Source organism: Parambassis ranga, chromosome 7 (genome assembly GCF_900634625.1).
Source record: "Parambassis ranga chromosome 7, fParRan2.1, whole genome shotgun sequence".
NCBI classification, from domain to species: Eukaryota; Metazoa; Chordata; class Actinopteri; family Ambassidae; genus Parambassis; species Parambassis ranga.
The window spans coordinates 5,321,506-5,336,778 of NC_041028.1; the positions used below are offsets into that span (position 1 = coordinate 5,321,506).

General features: G+C 42.0%; 1 protein-coding gene across 1 annotated transcript; it reads left to right on the forward strand.

Annotated features, from left to right (window-relative positions):
- The first annotated feature begins 7,444 nt into the window (after positions 1-7,444).
- Positions 7,445-10,798, forward strand: tnnc1a (troponin C type 1a (slow)). Its single transcript, XM_028409767.1, has 6 exons — positions 7,445-7,559; positions 8,812-8,842; positions 8,956-9,102; positions 9,535-9,649; positions 10,048-10,184; positions 10,255-10,798. The coding sequence occupies exons 1-6, from the start codon at positions 7,536-7,538 to the stop codon at positions 10,284-10,286; spliced, it is 486 nt and encodes a 161-aa protein (XP_028265568.1). The 5' UTR covers positions 7,445-7,535; the 3' UTR covers positions 10,287-10,798.
- The last annotated feature ends 4,475 nt before the right edge of the window (positions 10,799-15,273 follow it).

Below are 15,273 nucleotides of genomic sequence, written 5' to 3' on the forward strand. Positions count from 1 at the left end.
TGAGGCACACTGGGTCAGATTTTCTAACTGATGAGGACCTTGAGCAGGACAGTGAAGGCCTTTTACAGTACTGTTGATATCGTCAGAAAATTCATTAATCAAATTCATCTTACACCAGGAAACAAAAAAGACATTTAAGAGTCTTAGACTTATCTGGAAAAGTTGTTGTTTTGTAATTTTTGTAAGATGCATTATAGTCACCTAAAGATGTCGGTTGCCCTTATTTGTCAGTTTGACTTGATGGAGGCCGGTAAGCTTTGAACACAAATCCCAGACTTGTTAGATTGATCGCCCCTCAGCCTTTCTCCAGACTTGTCTAACTTATTTTCATCCACGGTCTTCCATGTCTCCCTGTGGCACAGTAAACTGCACAAAGTAAACCACATATTATTCAGAGACAGACCAGTGGCAGCCTGGAAAATGGATTTAAAGTTGCCCAATTAATGAGTGTGATAAGTGTTTTAGCACATCGGCAGATATTCCATTTGTGGCTTTTCCACCGGGGGCATTACAGAATTTCAGAGAGTTTTTTGGACATTTTTCAGCCTCTATTTTATTTCTGCCTAGAAACACCCACTAGTTATAACTCCTGTCTCCAGCTTTGCTTCCAACAGATTACCTTATAACTGAATGTTCTTAATGTATCTTTGAGCCTCCTTTGGGGTCCTTCCTTATAAATAGCCACACATGTAATGCAGCAGCATCAAAAACTGCCCTTTTGAAGTCTTTTTCTTTCTTCCATAGAGTAAAAGCAGCTAAATGATGCTAGTTAACCTTTTGCACTGTGTTTGGGTAAAGAACATGGGTGACAATTAGCTTTATGAGCGAAGCAATGTTAGACGTATTAATACACTGCTGTCACCGTCAGACATGACATGCATGATGACAATCCCAGAGGTTGTGACAGAGGTTGCTTACATGCCCCATGGTGTGTGCATTGCTGTTGTACGTATATCCGCACACATCTGAAGATGGCGGATGAGCTTGTGTAACAAACCTGGTGTGTGTGTGTATGTATGCATGCATTCCATGGTTTTAATGTGCAGCGGTAGAAATGTGAACGATCATCGGAGCAGCACCTCCGATGTATCCATCTCCCAAAATGGGACAAATGCATGAGCAAGAGATGAAGTCACTTAATTTAGTTGTTGGCAATGGCATCAGGAAACATTGACCTTTCATGGCTTCCTTGAGGCCATGAAGTGAGTCACATGACAGCCGGATATTTACAGTGCCTCTCGTCACTGGCCCTGTCAAATCACAGCACACTTCACTGAAGCCTAGTAGGCCCGAGGCTGGACTTCAGCTACACAGACAGATGCATAGGTGTTTTTCCCCTGTTTTACCCCAAGCTTACTGCAACCCTGAAAAACATGGAGGAACATCAGGGCATTAAGGGACATGCATGTTTGCTTGTAGTGAGTGTTTGTGTGAGCATGATTGCACAAAAAAAAGCAAGAGACTGAAGGACAGGCATACAAAGGGAGGCACAGGCTGTCTGCAGGACCAATGAATTTCAGGCCAATTTCTCTTATGAATGAGCCTCTGGAGGGCATTCATCCCCAGACAGTTCCATGAATTGTATAACAAATAAAACTGTACTTCTGGACCCACTTCTCACAGAATACAAATCTCTATCAAGGTTGAAAGCATTTTTTTGTTTCTTGTTTCATTCCCCAGAAACAAAAAAAATGCACACATCAAATTTGACATGTATCAATTACTTAGTCTTTGCATGAGTTATATTAATGTGTTTATCAACTCAAGCTAGACAGTCTTGGAAAAAAAGAGGGATGGTTCATCTGTGTTGTGCTGAGCTCATGTCTGACATGCTTCTGCTTGCAACCAGGGCTGAACTAGTTGGTGGTTTTGCACAGTGGTACCCCCAAATGGCAGCATTTAAGGGGAGCTTTTTATTTCCTCTTAAGAAAGCTGATAATTTGTCAGGAAGGCAGTGTTTTTTTATTATTTACAGCCTCCCTTGATAAAAGCCAGTGGTGTTTGGTGACACACTGTTTATGATTTCACCTGTTGCAGCTTTAATGCTGACACTTACACCACACTAACATGGACTTTTCAAATAAATTTATAGCATTTTCATAGCTTCTAAGAGGAGTCTTTATCACCAGCTGAGAAACATGTCTTTATTGTGTGTTTTCTGCTTTGATTGATAATTGTCTTTTTTTTATCCTCCTGTCTGTTTTTTATGATTCACATTGATTTTTCACTGAACCTTCAAAACCTGTCTAAAATTTATTAAAACCTTATTGTAATATAATCTTATATATATTATCGCCTTACTTCTGGACTGCTTGTATTATGAACTACATATTTTTTTACACATTTTAATGCATTTTCACATATTTAAATATCAAAATGTAATTTTTTAGCATAATTATCCAGAAATGGCATGATAACAATTTAAAGAGTGGAAACTGTGCCCACTTTCATTATATTCTCAACAGAACTTTTAGAAGTTGTACTGCTGTTCATTTTATTATATGTCGTAAACATCGTCAGAAACCCTGAGGGCCGTTGGATTCCATTTCAGAGAGCAGCTATTTGAGGCAAAGAGGAGAAGGCAGCGACACTGACAAATCCAAAATGGGTGTGTGCACTGTGCACGCAGGGAGAATTTTTACGAGGACAGACAACTCGTGTCATTTTCTGCCCTTATAAAGGCCTAAAAATAACATTCGTTTGATGCAGACACCTTACACTCCACACCTCTAAACCTTCCTGTTCTGTTGACATTAATTTCACTTCCTTGTTGTTTTTGCTCTTCTTCAGACTTCAATGCTGACCTCAGTTTCCCTTCTAACATTATTAAAACACAACATGATGCAGATAAAAAACAAAAAATATGTGCTGCACAATTTATGCATGAATGAATTTATTTTTATTCTGTTTGCCGATAAGGCATTCACAGACAGCTGTATTACCATGCACAGCACAGTTATATTTGGGTTGAGTTAGTGAGGTTAAAACTGTTGTAAAACCTTAACAAAATAAACACAAACAGACATGTCTGGGAGGTATTGAGTAGCATATAAAAATAGTCAACACTAGTCACGCAAAGAGTGTTTAAAAATCTCATCTGTGAGATCTGTGATGTCCAAAAAGAAACTTAACCACAAGATTAGTCTCGATATTGATGATGCACAATTTCTTGTACAGTACTTTATAGGGAATAACTAATATACAGCAGGTTTGATTGATTTATTCAGAAAGATGTTGATTCTTCTTAATGTTATTTATTATTAGGGGGTATTTTGGGTGGTTTTTCATACTGGTCTGCATGACCATAATGTACACAGGACAGTCAGAAATCAAGAATATAACCTAGTGACAATGACGCCACCGAGACACCAAACAAAATGTCCCGTGATGTGTGTAGAAGAATGATTTTATATCAAAAATACATTGTAGGTAAGCGGATCCATGTTTTCTTTAGATTTCACTTGACAAATCTACCGTTTATTTTGCCAGAGAAAAGTGTTTTTGATGATTAATCTCGAGACAAAATCTCAACTGCTCTTTTTGCTGCCACATAGCAGAAACACATTTCCTCTCTTGCTAGAAGGGAACTTCATCTGCCATATATCTGAGAGGATGTCTTATACACTATTATAGATGTTGGGAGTGGGGGGGCAGGGGTGAGGGGGTGAAGGGGGGGGGGGGGGGGTAGAAAGGGTGGTAGGCGACTCGGTGGTCCAGTGGACTGGAAAACGCTGCCCCCTGGCAGAAAGTTAGTGCGTGGCTGTATCTGGAGCTAATATGGCCACTGGCTCATTAGAGCTCTGATGTAAGGAACACTGCGTAACGCCAAGTGCCTCAGTGCAAAAGAGTTTCAGAAAGGAACCAGTGAACGCAGTGAAGCAAAGTGAAGGCGTCCCTCTCCCCCTTATCTCCAAAGACAAATCCCTCAATTTGGGTTGGATGTTGTCACCAATGAGAAATTGGGCTTCTCTGCTGAAATAACTCAGTGGAAGGACAGGGATGCTTTCATAGTGGGGGGAAAAACACTGTGTATCATTCAGAGCCCTCACAGCCTGTCTCAACAGGAGCTGCTGACAGGTTGGTCATCAATGAAAGGAAGCAGTGAGAGAGAGAAACAGACAGAAAGAGGAAGGGAGGAAGGAGAAAGAAAGAGAGGTTGACAAGCTCAGCTCCCCTCCTCCTCCTTGGCAATCAAGGAGGTGAGGATACAGAGGGGAGGAGGAGAGAGAGAGAGAGACTGTAGGACCTATGCTTCAAGCTCAGCTGCACGTCAACCCAATCATTATATCACATCAGTATTTATACTGGCATGTTGTAGGCTGTGTATAGTAGTAGATCTTTATTAATGTAGCTCAGCTGATTCAGACCTGCCAGCATGAGATGTCACATCTCACACATTTTGACATATTGCACACCTGGAAAAATGCTATTCTTTAATGTTTTCTGCTGTGATGATGGAAAAAAATCAGCTGTGCAATGCTTGTGAAACTTCAACAAATAACACAGTTAAACTAGATTCCAGCATTCATCCTGACACATGACACACAATCATTTGCATGAATGGTGCACAACTGTTAACCCTAATTGTGACATCCTGCAAATCCATTATGCAGTTTTTCTTTATGTGTGCATGTATGTAAAAAAAAGCAAAGAATAGAAAATAATACAGTCACTCTGAGGACAAAATGTGGTGGCAGGGAGGCAGAGAGGGAGGTGGAGGGGGAAATAGCCCCGCTCATCTCCTCTCATTTTCTGCCCGCTACTACCCAGCAGAGTTTCTATGGCAACCTCTCAAAAAGCGGTGTGCGGTGAATTGTGGATTTGAGATGCGCTGTCTGATTGCGCTGTGTGGAGGAGATGGCTGGCTCTTTCGTCAGCCTTCCTCTGTAAGAGGAAATTGGTGGAGAGCTCCAATGAAACAGCACTCCATATGCTTTCTTTGATGTGTGTGCCAGTCTTTGGTTCTACAGCATGCGTGTGTGTGTGTGTGGGAGTGCATGCACAAGAAAGCTTTACATTAGAATCTAGTGCCCCCTGCAGAGCTGCTCATCACTGTTGGCACTCACCAGACTGCACTCAGCTTTCCAAATGGATCTGTCTGGCTGACCACATAGACTCATCAGTATGCTCTGGGTTTCAGCTGATTGAGTCGATGCCATTGATGACGTTACATTCCTGTTTTGGATTCCAATAGCAACGTGCTATAACACAGTGAAAACACACACAATGCCCCTGAACACCCCCTCAGCACACACACACACACACACACACACACACACACACACACACCTCCACCTCATCACCAGTCTTTTTCCATGGAAGCTTGTGCATGTGACTGACATGGGGTCTTTGTCTGCAGACCTGTGTCTTCATCTGTGTAAGAGTGGGACATGTATGTTATTCAATGTGCTCTATCTCTCTCCCCCTGAGTAGCTGTATGATGCTTGTAAGCTGTGCCAGTCCCCATTAGCATCCCATTATAAACCAGCATGATCACTCGTCACTTAGAATGCCTGCCACAGCATGCTCCGTGTGTGTGTGTGTGCATGAGAGCCTGTGTGTGTGAACGTGTGTGTGAATCACACAGTCAAGTGATTGAGATGGCCTTGTTTCAAAAGAACATGGGAAAAGCAGCAAGGCGCTGTGTGCAATTCAATTTAAATGTGTCTGCAAGTGTTTGGTTTGTTTGACCCAGATTTCTCACCTACCCCACTATTGATAAATTGGATATCCGGAGGCAGCCTTGTGCAACAATTTAATTTAGTTGATGTGTAGTGAACAGCACCCTCTGCTGACTACAAGTGTGTTACACATCAAAGCCATAAATTATAGTCATGCATATTCAAGTATGCACTTTATTGTTGTGGTGAAATTTTGCCAGGCATGAACATCTTTCTGCCCCAGAAACACCAACAGTATTTGAACCATTAATGTAAAACCACTCACTAGAAATTACTGCTCCATTATAACATAATGATATTAATAAAAAGACACTTTATTTTCTATTCTTAATTAAATCATATCATATAGCTTTATATAGCAAATAAATGCAGGTCTATTGAATGTCACTTCTCAATTCCATTGTGGCACAAAGGAGGTGTTTTCAGGGGGAGGGTTTTCATGTAGCAGTGTAACATCAATGTTATGGTTTCCAGCTGTTGAGGTCCTGCTGAGAGCACACTGTCAAGAGAAAGTAGCTGTGCTCAAACCTGTTTACTGTATTATATCATCCATGAAGGTACTGATAAAATCACAGTCATTAAGTTGACTGTGTAGAGATTAATTCTAATTCTTTAGAGTCCTAAAATGTGTCAAAATGAAACGTATTACGGTAAGTCATTTTGGATGTATTAACCATTTACTCTTTCTCTTTGGAAGTATGAGGACGCTGCATGTTTCAAAGTGATCACCTAGCTAACAGGACAACATTTTTATGGCATTTATACAAATGTGGACAGTAAAATGGTAACTAATGCCATTAAAAGCTGCATTTTCTACCTCGGGAACTGTCTGCAGGAAATAGGCACTAGTTCTTGCCACTGTAAGAACTGGAGGTAGCCACTAGGTGGCACAAACATTTATAAGAATCAACACTTTAAGCAGTTTTTTTAACAATAGAATGCAAGGGCTCACAAGATGACTAAACCACATCTATATCACGTGACTCAACTTAACTTTCCATCTCTCTAATAATGCCAACTGTTCTCTTTTGTATACAGCCCTAAAACAGGTACTATAGGGACATTTCAGCAGTGACAACATGCACAAAAGTACCTGTTCCTGCAGAAAAACACACACACAAAAAAATATAACCAGCAAAAAAGTTCGGGCTCTTTTCAAATGGCGTCATCAGTGTTGTATAATTTTCCACTGGCCTGGAGTGGAGCAGTTATGTTGTCAAAAGTGATGACAGAACACATCCAATGCTTTTCATACATCCCAAAGCAAAGTATCCTACATTGTGTCAGCAGCAGAAAACCAACAGTATGAAGAAACCCCTAAGAAGACCAGGGTGGGTGGAGACACAGCTCAATGTGATGTTGTATTATCATAAGATGTCTGCCAAGAAAAAGTCACCTGTAGCCCTTAATGGACCTCATAATCCTGCCTCGCACCTTGGCAGACACACAAACTCCCGAGCCCTCTGCGTCTCTGGTCCAGAGTTAGAGGAATGTTGAGTGTCTCTACAGCCCCCCTCCATGGATGTGAGGCTTCGCCACGTGTTGACCCCTCCCCCCTCCCTTTGTTTCATTCCATTCCAAAGAGTGCCCCCTATGAGCTGCCGCATTTTTATCTGAGCCTGGTGATTGTGACAGATTGGCCAAATGACACACATACACAGACACACATTTGCAAACACACAATGAGGCACAAACAGAGGGGAGGCTGCTTTTGCCCAGGGAGGGACCAGACAGTGCCAGGCTCCAGTTATAAAAGCCTACCAGGATGAGGCCAGAGTCCTGCTCTGAGCTGGACAGTACCTCCTTCCTTCAAGCCAGGACACTGTCAGGACAGGCAGCAGACGAGCCTCCAACATGAACGACATCTACAAGGCAGCGGTATGTCCTCTGACTCAACTCATGAAGCTGAAAGTGTGCAGTTTGCTTCCTTTGATGGAGTGATTCGGTTTGTTGGATGCTCACCAAAACTCTGTGAGGACTAATCCGGTATGAGAGTGATGTTGTCATGGATCACAAACCATAATCCTTAACATGTATTACTAGTGTGGCATATGATCAGTGGTTTAGAGTGTGAGACTCTAACTTTATTCTGTCATATTTCTGAGATATTTACCACATGGGAAGCTTTGGCACCTGTATTTGTTGTATTAAACTCTCCCCCCATCGGTTTGTTCAGTGATGGATGGTTGACAAATCCCTCTTGATGTTACTTGCGCAGCACATCTCCCTCCATCAGCAAGTGATGTCAAAAGAGCTTTAACACCATATACGTCTCTAGATGTTCTCCTGCTCCGGGCTTATCAGAACTGATAGGAGCCCCTCATGAGGTCACTGACGGGACACGTCCCTGGTTCACAATCTGCAGCCCCACTTCATGAGGGCTAATTCTGGCCAGTTGCTCAGACGCTTCTGCGTCCGTGGTTCTCTGGTGCCAGAGAGGGGCTTCAGGTTTAGATACCCCCCCATGGCTGAATTCCAGCATTATCTGTGAGCCCATATCTGTCCACCTCCGCCTGGATAGTGAGGCGGCTGTCTTGACCACTCACATCCCAAGTGAGCAGTTCAGCTGAGACAGTAAAAACACACAGGAATGTATATTACATGTGTTTGTTTAGAGGGACTTTTTCACATATCATCACCAGAGTGTGTGTGTATTCCAGAGTGTCTGTAACTGTGTGTGTGTGTTTAATTTATAGTGGACGACAGACGATAACTCTTACATAAGCAGCTGTCTCCCTCTCTCATTCGTGGTAGCTTTTCCAGGATTACTGTTCCATTGTTGGGCCAGATCCACAGCTATGCTAATTTAAAGCACTGTGTATTGTGTCCTTTATCTGCGGTTCCTGATCCTCCTGTCTGTTTATTTATAACTCCTCATTTTACTGGCTCTCATATATGATATATAGGTTCTGTGTTTGGTTACTGGTGGCCCAGTGTGCGGGACACCTTTGTTGACTGAAAAGTTATCCAAACAGACAAAGATAATCCAGTCTAGAGACTCATTTCACACTTTATATTCCTAGATATCCCATTTCCAAAACTAAACCACTTCTTTGGGAAATATTTTTAATGTAATTAAATGCGTGAGCACAGGAATCTGCTAACTATTTAAACTTTCCACCTTTCACAGGTTGAGCAGCTGACAGATGAACAGAAAAATGGTGTGTAAACTTAACATGCAGCTCTAATCAGTTTAAAAATGTACTTATCGTACATAACTTGAGGTGATCTGACTGTATGTGTCTGAACTAAGGATGTTTTGTTGCTGTTGCAGAGTTCAAGGCCGCCTTTGACATCTTTGTACAAGATGCAGAGGATGGCTGCATCAGCACCAAGGAGCTGGGGAAGGTGATGAGAATGCTGGGTCAGAACCCCACACCGGAGGAGCTGCAGGAGATGATTGACGAGGTGGATGAAGACGGTAAAGAAAAGAAAACCTTACGTACCGTAAAAGAAATGACTTCTAGTTGTTGACCTCTTCCATTTACAGATGGCAAGTCCATCACATGGTGCAATCATGTTGTGTGGACAAGCCGGTAGGCCAGACCCACTGAACTTAGTGTCAGATGGTGGTCAGGGTTTATAAATACAACAAGATGTGTCAGGTTGAATTAAAAGGGAAAAGTGTATCAGATGATACACAAGTCAGTTTAAATTATCCATGCGATGTAATGATGAATGTAAAAAAATCTGTGATTTATTTGGTAAAGCTGCAGCATCATATAGTTTGATAGTGGGGATTGGTTTTTGGTCATATAAATGACACATTTTGCTCCATATTTGCGGACTGTGCCTTTAGGTAAAAGACATGATATGAAATAAAGATGTGTGGAACTGCATTGTGTGTGTGCAGGTAGTGGTACAGTGGACTTTGATGAGTTCTTGGTCATGATGGTGAGGTGCATGAAAGACGACAGCAAGGGGAAGTCAGAGGAAGAGCTCGCAGAGCTATTTCGGATGTTCGACAAGTAAGTTTAAAAGCTCATCATCCCACTTTTAAGAATTAATGCACAGTGGTTAACTGGCAAAAGATCAAAAATTTGAGGATGCTATCATCTTTAAAAAAAAATTACCACAACCCAGTAATCAAATTGCTCTTCTTGGTTCCGACAAAGTATGCTCCCCATGTGTACTGACAAAATGCCAAGTAGCTCTGCAGAGTACAGCGTGCAGTTTGCTCTATAATCCTTCCTGACAGCTCGGAATATTTTAAACACCCACTTCATGTAAGCCCGACACCTCGTCTGAGCATCAAAGCACAAACTTCTCTCTCTCTCTCTCTCCATCTCTCTTTCTTTCGCTCTCTCTGTGAGTGTGTGCATATCTGTATCTCTTTATCAATACATTAATAAAATGCTGTGAGCAGAAACGCAGATGGCTACATCGACCTGGATGAGCTGAAGATGATGCTGGAATCGACAGGAGAGCAAATAACTGAGGACGACATCGAGGAACTGATGAAAGACGGGGACAAGAACAATGATGGCAAAATCGACTATGATGGTGAGTAGTTTGAAGCTAACTCTGACAAAGACAAACACGTTTGCTGACTATCTCTTCCTTGTTTTTGCAGAGTTCTTGGAGTTTATGAAAGGAGTGGAGTAGTCCTGAACAGAAGAAGATCCAGAGTGTTATTTTTGTATTTCTCTCTGACTCTACGGTCATCTGTGGAAAACTGGAAGCTGTTGACAACTCTGCAAGATTTAGTCAAGGAATTCACCTGAGTGATACAGTATTTTGCTCTTGCATTGTTGTAAAAACAGTTTGTGCCCACATATTCTGAATTTGTGTAAATGTATCCAAATTTATTTCCTTTATTCCCCGTGTTTGTTTCTGGCTTCATCTTATCTCCAAAGTGCCACAGCCAGTTTACAAATCTTCTTACTGTGAGGCTAATATTGTTTACCTGGACAGCTAATGTATGTGTGCACAAAGCAGAATATATACATCAAGCTCTGGCATCTGGTTTGTGTACATGTTATGATGTGCGCATTGTATACATTTCTGTATGTCTGAAACCTCCTCAGGACATTTTATTCCCCTCTCATGCCCCTGAAAATGTTTCTTCATTTGGAATGTGAGCTCATCATGTAATAAACAAAATGCATTTGTCAGCATTTCTCTGTTTTTTTCTTCACTTTGAGTAGAACTTTGTAGCTTCATGTTGCCTTGTTTGGATGTTTTTTTCCCTAGTCTGCCAGACTCTGTAGCAGCAGCTGTGCTTGAAGAACAGACAACTATTATTTTACTATCTCATTCCTTGTTGGCCTGGCTGTTCTTCACATTTTACACACTGATCACATGCTTGCTCTCTCTGCTTTTCAAAGAGCCAATAAACAGGCAGAAAGAGGCCTGAAATATTACTCATGTGAGACACTTTTGTGCGGAAAAGAGCTGTAAATTTTGATTTATCTTGTGTAATTTGTCATCTTTAGTGGCACTTGTCTATGGTATGCAAAGTATTCACATGGTTGCCCTGTAAGTATCTAGTTACACAGTCTATTGAGACAGGAGCTATTTATGTCTAATCATGTTAGTGCCCATGTTAGGGGATCTGGATTGACCGACAACAGTTGACAATCAGATGCCTTCTTCCATATAAAGAATGCTGTCGACTACAAAGAGCTGACAGTTCTATTGTTGATGCAGGTTTAATTCTGACGTATACGTTGCTGCACGGGAATATCTGGATTAGTAGAACAGAGTGATTCATTTTAGAATACGTATTGTCGGTGTGGGCTTCGTCTTTAGTTTTTTTAGATTTTAGCACCACACCTTACATCTACACAATCCCTGAAACATGCTCATTGTATAGTAGCATTTCTACAGACTGCAGGTTCAGGAGGTGTGCAGTTAGCATTGTGGCCACTTGATGTCAGCAGGAAAACACAGTCTTATCAGTATGTTTGGCTCAGTAAAAGTGAGATGAAGAGATTTCATGGCACAGCAAGACTCTTTCCAAACACCGGCTGTTGATGAAAACACACAGACAAATACATTTAGTTTGGAAGTAGCACTGCATGCAAGAAACAAATACATTATTTACAGTATCTGAAGATGAAATCACATTTTGACTATTTCAGAAAATCTGCTCACAAAATATATTAGTTTTTTGTAATTTATGAGAGTGACCTTTTCTGTGACTTTATCCTATGTGAAATGGAAGTGACTGCTTTGTGTGAGAAGGTGACGTCAGTGGCCTGACTGATGACAAAGTCTGAAGGCCCTCCCACCCCCCCTCTCTCACCTCTCCCTCTCTCCGCTTCCCTGGAGGTCCTGTTAACTCCCTTCTGTCCCCACGGTCGTGTGTTACTTATGGGATTATAAACCAGCAGTAAAGCACAACTGTTCCACAGCCTGACAAAGATAGCGCACGACGTCAACATGCACCATCCACAGTTATCACCAGGTCAGCTGCACTGACCAGAAAAAAAACACAGGATAAGTGATGATATATGATGCTAAAAAAATAGAAGTGTTTATTTTTTTTTAATCACACAGATTAGTCTGCTCTGCTGTCTGTAGCAGCAGCAGCAGCAGCAGCAGCGTGCAGCAGGATGCGTAGTGTATTCTCCACCATCAATGGGAGGCTGGGCAGTGGCTGTGTGAATGAATCTGGGGTGTGGTGCACTACTGTGGCAGCAAGTTGGGTGGAGAAGTGTTGCAGTTACGTAAGACGGCCCTGATGACTCATGCCTGCTGTTATTAACAGACACACAGACACACACACACACTGCGGTTATGAGCCACCTTTGGTAATTTCAGAGACAAGTAATCCATCATTCAGACCTTTTTTCCTCATTGTGTGCTACGCCCCTGTAACACTGACCTCTGAAAGTGCCTATGATAGATTTACAAAGGGATCAATATTACGTAACTCAATTCATTCAGTTTTATTTCACCAGAAAAAGAAAGTGTGTTATTCCATTGGCTAAGAGTAAGTCAAGCAGGCACAGGGATCTCTATATTCCCCAGTCTTGTTGATTTATAAATCATCTATTCAGCCCCCCCCCCCCCCCCCATTAGATCACACAAGGCTCACGATCCACCATAAAACTGTGTTATGAAGCAGTGCCAGCAGTGTAATGTTTTCATAACCTTCCCCCATCTCTCGGTGTGATTTATAGACGTATAAAATCCCCGGAAGAGCGAGGAATACCCCGGACACGATTTAGAGTTTGGAAGGCGTTAACTACTCATACCATCTTTCTGCCGCCCACGCATGCAGACCTCGTTTGAAGCCAGAAGGCTTTTGGGGTTTAGAGGATTCCGGTTTTTCTTGCTTTTTAACATCACATGGTCTTGGAAGTTGTCCCAGTGTTAAATATGATCCACCATTTAGACACATTATTGATTCATCTCACCTCCTTTAAATGATCTTTTATTCTTTTTTATGTTATTTGATTTTCTATGTTTGATATTCTATACTATTAATAGCCTGGCTGCTAATATAATCATAAATGAGCATTATGGATTTAGATTTTGCATAAACACAGAATGATAGATGGTCGTCTGTGTATGGTGAGCGAGTGGTAGGCTGTTTTTGTTGCCATAAATACACAATGAGGAAGTGGAACACTTTAGACAAAGAGAGAGTGGAAGGACTGCAAATCAAACTGGAACAGACAGAATATTGTATCATGACGCTCCATCCCACTTCTGGAGCTGAGAACACTGAAGCGCACTGTTTCTGGACTGCTCGGCCATAATGGCCCATAGAACAGCAGGACGACAGCGAGAGACACAAGAATTCTCAGATTCCACAATAACTATTCATTCATTCAAATGAATCACTGCAATTGTTTAGTTTTAACGCAGCACTGGAGGGATGGAGGGATCATCTATTTTTTTACCACTTTCAAGAAAGACAGATCAGAACAGTGTAGTGTGTAAAGTAATAACTAGAGTATAAAGTAACTAGATCCATCCGTCCATCCCTTGAGTCCTCCTTTTGCCCCTCTGACATCATTATTCTGGGCACTTGTGACGTAGATGCACATCCCGAGGCAAAGAGATGCTCTTTGGCTCACTCAGCAATTCATTACTGTGAGCAACATATGGCCATGTGTGAATGGCATACCAGACAACAAGACAGTTTCCCAGCATGTCTACGGATTTCCAGCAAGAACACATGACAGACAGATGACCTTTACTTTGTGTTGGGTCTAGCAGGACACAGAGGAATGTCCCCTTCCATTCACTTTGCCACAGATTAGACTGCAAAAACAAACACTGACTTTGTTCTAGCGCTTGGTGAGCGCAGGCTACTGTACATCACCGGATGGTGAAATTGGCCACAGAATAAGAGACTTCTGGTATTAACAGATGGCCGCCTCAGTCTGCCACTAGGATTCCATGTGGCTCTGCTTTACACATGACCCATTATTCTGTTTGCCAAAACTCACACTTTGCCTCCTCCTCAGAGAACATGCATGTCTTTCAGAGACGATCAATGTTTCACATCAGCGACTAGTGGAGGTTCTCTGGGATTTTTTTTCCAGTACAGAGAAGAAACTTCCCGTCTAATCCAGCCTAACTTTGCACCAATACCTATTTCCTTACACGCATAAGGAAGTAAGAAGCATTGCAAAAGCCTTTAATATGATTTTCTGAGAAAGTGGTGGAAATTCCCATGAAATTACTGACATGATAGCATTCCAGCCACCATCAAACCATGGCTAATGGGTATTTCCATGTTTCGATGCCAACTATGATCAGACTTGTTCATCATTGTCCAAACAAAGCTCTGTGTAAAGGCTCAGTTTCTGTTTAATAGTGATGGCAGGGCTTAGAGGACATGCAGCAGTACAGCAGCCATGATGTCATATCCTCCCCTCGGTGTCATGATGTCAGAGATAGCATTCAGCCAAATACAGAGATTAGGATTATTCTCCTCGGACTTGAACATCTGCTGATATACAAACAAAAGTGAGACGACACAGGGAGCAAATATCCCCACAGTACACACAGGACTTGTGCAGCAGGATGACCTAACATTGATAGGACAGTGGTGGTTCCTTTTAGAACTACAAGAAACTATTATTTTATAGTGTATAAGTGAATTGGCCCTTGGTGAAGACAGAGACTCAGCTGAGTAAATGAGCTTTCCCTGTTATTGTGCATCAGAAGCAGCTGTGAAATTATTGTCAGTCATGCAGTATGCTAAGTATGTTCTTATAACCACAGCAGGTGTGAACCAGCTCTGACTGGCTTCTGCTCAGCCTCAACAACACACACACACACACGCACACACACACACACACACACACACACACCCTAAGCATGCTTGCAAACAGACACATGCCCTCTTCCACCACCCCCACCCCCAAGCTAAGCTCCAGTCAGTCTCATGCACATCTGCTTCCCCAGCAGTGACTGCTGAGTAAGCACAACATCAGCCTCTGCTTCCCTTCGCGAGCGATCACAACAGGACAGAAATACTCCACTTATCTGTCACACGAGACATACTGTGGCAGGAAAGACGGGCATCCTCTTTTTCTGTTTTTCTTTTTTTTTGCTCACCAAAAGCTTTACTTAAATAGTCCACCTCAGAAATAAGCTCTGTAATCTCTGTTTACATGAACAGGCCTGC

Coding starts and splice junctions, on each gene's coding strand:
- tnnc1a (XM_028409767.1), top strand. CDS start 7,536: ATGAACGACATCTACAAGGCAGCG. Junction 9,103..9,534: donor TGACGAGGTGGATGAAGACG/GTAAAGAAAAGA, acceptor GTGTGTGTGCAG/GTAGTGGTACAGTGGACTTT. Junction 9,650..10,047: donor CTATTTCGGATGTTCGACAA/GTAAGTTTAAAA, acceptor TGCTGTGAGCAG/AAACGCAGATGGCTACATCG.